At 42.7% G+C, this 8,483-nt stretch overlaps 1 protein-coding gene across 1 annotated transcript; it reads left to right on the top strand.

The window, feature by feature from the left end:
* Nucleotides 1-6,171: 6,171 nt before the first annotated feature.
* On the top strand, nt 6,172-7,221 carry XCR1 (X-C motif chemokine receptor 1). The gene has a single exon (XM_056857958.1). It carries the CDS (start codon nt 6,172-6,174, stop codon nt 7,219-7,221), a length of 1,050 nt encoding a protein of 349 aa, XP_056713936.1.
* Nucleotides 7,222-8,483: the final 1,262 nt, after the last annotated feature.

Raw genomic sequence — 8,483 nt, 5'->3', positions numbered from 1 at the left:
TTTATATTTTTAGGCGATCAGTTTAAGAATCACATGTGTATACCTAAAAAAGCAATGCATGAAAAGATCTTCATTATTTGATTATCAGTTTTCATTTGATGTTACCTAGGAAAGTGTTTGTCATTTTTTCATTTATCCTCTGCCACACAGAAGATATGGTCTTTTTAAAATTTCAGGGCAGAGAAATGTCAGACTGTATAATCAACTGAGCAGGAAGCAGAACTGTGTGTCAGCCTCCTTCACAAACAAAAAATTACGGTAAGTGATAAGTCAATAGATGTTGCCTCATGAGTGCAGCTGCCCCTGAAAGCTTCAGAGAGCTGTCTCTTCCCTTTCTCCTGTCCCAGGACATCTAGAATTAGGGTTGCCAACCTCCAGGTACTAGCTTGAGATCTGCTATTACAACTGGTCTCCAGCCGATAGAGATCAGTTCACCTGGAGAAAATGGCCGCTTTGGCAATTGGACTCTATGGCATTGAAGTCCCTCCCCTCCCCAAACCCCACCCTCCTCAGGCTCTGCTCCCAAAACCTCCCATTGGTGGGAAAGAGGACCTGGCAACCCTGTCTAGCATGCTAAGAATTTCTCTGATCCCATTCTCTTCAATGGCTGATGACTGTAGGAGCGGGGAAGCTTTCAAGGGAATGACACCAGGTGAACATGTAGCAGGTATAATAAGTCAGACCCTTGGTCCATGTATCCCAGTGGTGAGATTCCTTTTCTTTTCTCAGCCCTGGCCAGTTCACATAGCAGTTTCACTTTCTAGATACCACTGTGTAACTACACAAGGTACAGATAAGCAGCTGTCTTGGACTGAAAATTTACTGACTACTACACATATCGGCATGCCTCACGCTCAGATCATACCACACGATCTACCACCAAGGACTGAGGTATAATTGCACTGTTCCCACACAGCCCTGAAATATGCACTTCTCACACAAAGAACAAGTGCCAGCTCATGAGTTAAAAGTCCAAAAGAGAAACTGATGGAAAACTATTTGCTGTCTTAGCTAAAACCACTCCAACATTTCACCAGAGATCTACAATCTATCCTAGAAGGCCGTTCGTCACAGCCCCCTAATTTAAAAGATACTTATCAACAACAACGGGCCACCTAACAGAAACTATTAGCCCAGGGTTTAGACCCAGTGATAAACGGGAGCTATCTGCACCCACATATCCAATCAGGCAATAATATTGGTGGAAAGTGCCTTCATGTTGCAGCTGCTTATGACAACCCTATAGGATTTTCAAGGCAAGAGATGTTCAGGGGTGGTTTGATATTGCCTGCCACTGCGTAGCAACCCTGGACTTCCTCGGTGGTCTCCCATCCAAGTACTAACCAGGGCCAACTCTGCTCAGCTTCCAAGGGATGGGATCAAACTAGCTTGGGCCATCCAGGTCATGGCAGGCAATACTATTGCAGGCCCTAATAACATCAGCCATTCTATTTGGGGTACATTAAACAATTATTGTGTTGAAAGCTGTGCAGGTATGGCTTATCCACCCGTGTGATGTATGCATCCATTTGTCAACAACATACCCATCTTTTTACATAGGATGCTGGTCAGTCTCTACACAAAAGAACAAAAATGGACCCAAATCTGATATGAAAAATGGCAACATTCAGAAACCGATAAGAGAACATTTCGATCTACCAACATGTTCAGCTGCTGACCTGAAAGTCACTGTTCTTCAACAAAAGGGAGATTCTAGCAGCCAGCTGCTGAATTAGAATTAATCCGGAAGTACTATCTCATTAGACCTCAATAAAAATAGTGCTGTCGTTTTCCTTTACAAGTATTAAAGTAATGCATTTCATTCCTTTGGAACCCACAGCTAATATTCCTTCCCACATATATTTGAAGGCTTAAGGCACAAAGTGAGCCTGATGAAATGGACTTTAATTCAATACCTGTCAGTTTTTGTGTGTGTGTAAAGTGCCATCAAGTCGCAGCCGACTTATGGCAACCCCTTTGGGGGGTTTTCATGGCAAGCGACTAACAGAGGTGGTTTGCCAGTGCTTTCCTCTGCACAGCAACCCTGGTATTCCTTGGTGGTCTCCCATCCAAATACTAACCAGAGCTGACCCTGCTTAGCTTCTGAGATCTGACGAGATCAGGCTAGCCTGGGCCATCCAGGTCAGGGCTGTCAGTTTTTAGGGCACTAGAAAGGTTCCTTTTCTCAGAATCACATGGCAGTAGCCACATTTGAACAGCAGAGGGAGAGCTGAGATAAAGGTCTCGTTCCTGCCGCATATTGAGGCTGCGAACCTAATCAGCAGCTCTCTTCCTTCACCTTTTTGCAAGTGGTTTTGGCTTTTACCTTCCTGTGAAGTGTTCTGAAGATTTTGTTCCAACCACATGTTTGTGGTTCTGTCTCTTTTGGAGTCCTTTCCTCGCACTGCTTTCCTCATACATGCCAAACACAAATTGGCTCATGTAAACTCTGAAAGAATCAAACCATAACGCTGTGCTGGAATTAAGACTCAGTTGTGTGAGCAGACAACTCAGGAAGGAGCTGTTCGTAGAACGCACCTAATGCCAGAGGATGTTGATTGTCGAGCATGAGGGAATCAGATTGATCAATGACACATCTAGTTTTTATTATGTTTTCAATCTTATTTTACCAGTTTCCATGTCATTTAATAAGTTTTCTTGAGAACACTTATGAAGTCGTCTGAGCCAAAACAGGAGAAGGCTACAGTTGGACATTTGTGACAATCTGTGACAAAGAAGGCACATTGGTTTCATATGGGATGTTATTACAGTGAGACAGCTTCTCAAATTCTTTTTTTTAGAGCCAGAGTGGTGTAGTGGTTAGGAGCGGTGGTTTGGAGCGGTGGAGTCTGATCTGGAGAACCGGGTTTGATTCCCCACTCCTCCATGTGAGTGGCGGGGCTAATCTGGTGAACTGGATTTGTTTCCCCACTCCTACGCATGAAGCCAGCTGGGTGACCTTGGGCCAGTCACACTCTCTCAGCCCCACCCACCTCATAGGGTGTCTGTTGTGGGGAGGGGAAGGGAAGGTGATTGTAAGCCGGTTTGAGTCTTCCTTAAGTAGTAGAGAAAGTCAGCATATAAAAACCAACTCTTCTTCTTCTTCTTCTTAAGAGCAAATGAACGTTTCTATTTAAATGTTCCTACCTCTTGTGAAAGGACAGTGTTTATGTGGTCTATTTCTTGTAAGTTCCTTTGAAACTGAGTCATACTGAAATTTGTCCCTATCTATTTTCAGTGGTTTTGCATTTGTCTTAACTTCTTCTATTCCTTCGAAACTGACATGTGGAAAATGCTTACCTTGTTCCTATATACATCCTTATACAGATTATTTTTTGTCACCCTGCTTTCTCTAGAAAAAAATAGGGGTGTCATACATTAAATAAAACTTTTTTGATTACATCTGTTTAAATGAACTAATCAGTGCAGTCCAAAGTAGAGTTACACCCTTCTGATTCCACTGAAATTAATGCGCTTGGAAAGTTCAAACTCCCCTAGGATTGTGCTGTAAATTAGCATAAATTTACATTAGAGTAAAAATAAAGGGCCAGAAACAAAAAGCATATTCTTTGTTTTCATGTGATGCAAACATATTCCTTCTTGGGTTACAGAGGGCTCTCTTCTCAGCTGGTGTCTATAACTTGCCCTTTTTGTAAGAACATTTTGTGAAAAATTGTTAACTCTGCTGTCTGGTTAATTGAGAGCACGTTATTAATCAAAGGGGTTTGGTGTGATCAAAATGCAACAAATAAATTGTTCCCAATGTAGGAATAGTAGTCAGCCACCATAGACCAGTTGAAAGTGGGTCCGTTATAAGATAGCAACTATTTGTTTTTGAAGGACAAATATTTTTTTTCTTTTGCAGATAATAGGTTGAATCCTATCAGTCTACTCAGTTAATAGCCATACCTTCCTCTGACACAAGAGTCTGGATCCAACCCAATATCTGTAAATTAGGGGTCCTCAACCCATGAGTATTTTGAGGCTTTTAAGAACAGGAAGTAGGAAGAGAGCCAGCGTGGTGTAGAGGTTAAGAGTGGTGGTTTGGCACGGTGGACTCTGATCTGGAGAACCAGGTTTGATTCCCCACTCCTACACATGAGTGGTAGAGGCTAATCTGGTGAACTGGATTTGTTTCCCCACTCCTACACATGAAGCCAGCTGGGTGACCTTGGGCTAGTCACACTCTCTCAGCCCCACCTACCTCACAGGGTGTCTGTTGTGGGGAGGGGAAGGGAAAGTGATTGTAAGCCAATTTCAGTCCCCCTTAAGTGGTAGAGAAAGTCAGCATATGAAAAACCAACTCTTCTTCTTCTTCTTCAATACAACAAAATGGCTGCCATGGGGCTGGATCCAATCACAAAATGTTGAGAGGCTCCACAAAATGTTAGCAAGTTTCAACCCAAGTATCTAGGGTTGTGCATGTCAATATAGCCAAACTGAAAATAAACCTGAAATTAGCCATTTTGGCAATATTCAGGTTTCAGTTTTACTGAATCTGCCCGAAGCTGAATAGGCGATTCCTGAAAGAGCCGAATAAATATTTTGGGGGTTTTTTGGGTTTGGGTTTATAAACCCCAGGAATTTTTTTAAAAATATTCGGAAAACCCAGATTTAAAAAAAAATCTGGTTAATAAACCGAACCTGAAAAAAACGAACTGGATCTTTAATATCCATGCTTCTCCTCTTCTCCAGGGTCAGGAGAAGGCCGGTGGCATGGATCTGAAAGAAATCCTCCCGGCTCCCCTTCTCCAGAGTCTGGAGAAGGGCAGGGGTGGATCTGATATCCAGCGCTTAGCTCCCCCTACCCTGAATCCTCTGTGATTGGAGGATGCAGGGAAGGGGGAGCTAAGACCCAGGCTGTAGCCCAGCACTTAGATTCCCGTCCCCTGCCTCCTCTGATCATGGAGGACGCAGGGGAGGGGGCGCTAAGCCTTGGGCAGCAGCCCGATGCTATGATCCTTCCCATCCACTGCTTCCAGGCGGGTGACATTGCAATCTTTGGTTCTCTTCTCCCCGCTCAGCCAAACTCCATGTGGACTTTGGCTGGGGCAGGGACAAAAACCTGATGATTGCCAGCAGACAACTCAATCTTCCGGTTTTTGTCCCCACCCCAGCCAAAGTCCACATGGAAGTTTGACTGGGTCAGGGAAGATTGCGCTGGCTCCCAGAACATGCAGGACACCAACCAGCAGCAGGTGAGGGAGGGGGGGAGTTTTTTTTTTTTTTAATGGCGGTGGATCCAAAGCATCCCCAAATAATGCTGAATACATTTGGCAGTATTTGGGGATTCACTTTTCAGCTCCCTTTAATTGCCGCCATTTTTGTACCGGTTAAAAAACACCCCAAAATACTGAAAATGTATTTTTGAGGTTTTTACAAATTTGCCATATTGATATGCACACCCTTAATAGTGTATACAATATAACAGCCCGGCTCAAACACATCCCTCTTGCTGCAGATTACAGGAGAAGATAAATGGTGAAGAAAAAGCTGTTTATCAGGAAAACTTTTGACCCCCATTATTCAGTGCTTAAAAGAAAAAGATGCCAGTACTCATACATAAGGTTGCAGTGATTTCCACAAATTTCCACAAATCCCCCCCTCAGGACTTGGGAGAAACCTGCCCCCCTCCCCCCCGCCCAGGTCTCTGGTACTCAGTACCAGACGTAGTACCAGATCCCCCCAGGACTCTGGTACTCAGTACCAGAGAGTACCACCATCAATCTCTGGTACTCAGTACCAGCAAGTACCACCACAAAAAAGCACTGCTGTTATTGATCTCTATATCATGGAATCTCTTCTAAAGAGCCCAGAATTCCCTGAAATTCTGTTTGGAGACTGCTGGTTTAAAATATTGTACGAAAAACCAAAGTAGCGATGTAAGTCTGCTCAAAGTGAAGACACTGAGTAACACAGTTCATCCTTCATTTGCTAAAATAGGTGAATGAGCTCTGTGGTAACTAAAACACACTTTTGGCTTATCAAAAAGAAAGAAAACGTTGCTGAATTATGAACTAATCCTCCAACATGAACATTTACTGCACTTTGACGTGAAATTTCACTACCTCTTTTTGCAGTTCATGTATTTGTCACAGTGGCAAGTTTTACTGTTTGATCAGAGAAGTTGTCATTGGCTACCTGCTGCAGAAGTGTGCCAGGCTATTAAGAATGAACATGAGTGAATATCAGGACTATGACAACTATGAGAACACGTTCACACCATCTGATTTTGACTATGGCACGCTTTTAACAAATTGGTGTCAAATGGATGACCTCTACAGTTTTAGTGCCATGTTCACCAGCATCCTGTACTCTCTGATTTTTCTTCTCAGTCTGCTAGGAAATAGCCTCGTCTTATGGATCATAGCGAAATATGAAAACCTCACATCCTTAACAAATCTCTTCATCGTTAATCTTTGCATCACTGACTTGGCTTTCTCTTGCACGCTGCCCTTCTGGATTGTCTACTACTACTATGGATGGATTCTTGGTGCTTTTCTCTGCAAGGCCGTCAGTGCCATCTTCTCTATCAGCTACTACTGCGGCGTTATCTTTCTTACCATAATGACAATCTTCCGATACCTGTCCGTGGTAGATCCCTTGTCAACTTTGAGATCACAAACAAAAAAGCGTGGCGTTCTGGTGAGCTTGGCCATTTGGACCATCAGCGTGTTGGTCGTGATTCCTGAAATCCTTTTTACTGAAGTTGTAATCAACCATAATGGCCAACAGCAGTGTGAGTACATAAATTCCACCTGGAAGTTTGTAGAGCTGTGTCAGCAAATTGCTTTCTTTCTGTGCTCGTTTTCTACCATTTCAATTTGTTACATCCGGATGCTTAAGATCTTGCTTGGGTCGAGGTCTCAAAAGAGGTACAGGACTGTGAGACTCATATTTGCCATTGTGCTTGTCTTTTTCCTCAGCTGGGCACCATACAATGTGCTTGGTTTCCTGTTTTTTTCATCATCCACTCTTATGATCAAACTAGACTGTGAATCCCGCAAGCAAGTTTTCTTCGCTTTTGACGTCAGCCGCAAAATTGCCTTCTGCCACTGCTGTTTCAACCCAGTGCTCTATGTCTTGGTTGGGGTGAAATTCAGAAGGCACCTAAAACTCTTGTGCAAGAAGTACTGTTCTCACCACAGCAGGATCGAACCCTCCAGTCCAAGGGCTCATTCTTTTCACGCAGGCCCATATGAGGATGCATCCATGTACTGAATTCAATGCTGCTGAACAGGTTAAGTCACCTGAATTGCACCACCATCCTGCAAAAACTCTTTATTTTTCAATATTCACTGCAAAGAGCATGAAATGACTTTACCTTGAGACAGAAGACAGACATCGATCACCTCTTTTGCTTGGAGCCCATCCATTTAATTTGTGAAGAATACATTTTCAAGCTAATGGATCAGGGTTTTTTTCCCTGTTTTTACTCCTGCTTAAAATTTCAGATGCTTGCAGAACTGTATGTGAAAGGGTTAAGAGTATCCTACCGGAATATGGGTAGGGTTTTTTGCTTTAAATTAATCACATAGCATATTGCTCAAACCTCTGAAATGTTTTAATGATTGACAGTGGAATCCTAAACAGGGATATATACCTTTCTAAAGCCATTGACTTCAGTGTACTTAAAAGGGTGTAACTCTGCTTAGGATTGCACTGTTAGGTATCAAGGGACTGATGTACAAAATTTGTGATACCTGTCTCAGATATTGCCTTTGACATGCACGCTTCTATATATATATATCCTAACAAAACTATATACACTGAGTATGAAAATACCTGAACTTTATATTTTGCATGCAAAAATCACAACAAGCATAATTGGGGAGAGACCATGGCTCAGTGGTAGAGCATCTTCTTGGCATGCAGAAGGTCCCAGGTTCAATCCCCGGCATCTCCAGTTAAAGGGACTAGGCAAGTAGTTGATGTGAAAGACTTCTGCCTGAGACCCTGGAGAACCACTGCCGGTCTGAGTGGACAATACTGGCTTTGATGGACCAAGGGTCTGATTCAGTAGAAGGCAGCTTCATGTGTTCATGCTGTGTGTATGTCAGTGAATCTGAATGCAGGCTGAAGTTTTCGTTAACGCTTAACAAAGAAGAAATCAGCTACAAATCTGTAGCAGAATAATTGAAGCAAAGATTGCATTATTAATTTTCTGCTTCTGAATGGCCTGAGAGTTGTAGTAAAAACTCAACTGGACAGAATGGAACCCGCAAAACACAGTGCAATTCCCCCCCCCCCAAGATGTTCTAGTTCTATAACTCCACAATGGCATTGCATATATACAGTTCCTCACAAATCCATAGAAACTGTTTTGTTTTTATAACTCTGCTTTTGTCTTACAATTGTTGAGATCTATAATTAAATCGTTGTTGTTTTTCCATTTCAGATTTTAGTGCGTTTTCAGTCTTTACTTTGTTACATATTAGGTTTTTAAAAAAATACGTTGCTAGCTAATGTAATTAACAACTGTT

This window comes from Euleptes europaea, chromosome 11, assembly GCF_029931775.1.
Source record: "Euleptes europaea isolate rEulEur1 chromosome 11, rEulEur1.hap1, whole genome shotgun sequence".
In the NCBI taxonomy this organism is placed as follows: domain Eukaryota; kingdom Metazoa; phylum Chordata; class Lepidosauria; order Squamata; family Sphaerodactylidae; genus Euleptes; species Euleptes europaea.
Note: the sequence above shows the minus strand (reverse complement) of the source record. Positions and strands in the feature narration are given on the sequence as shown.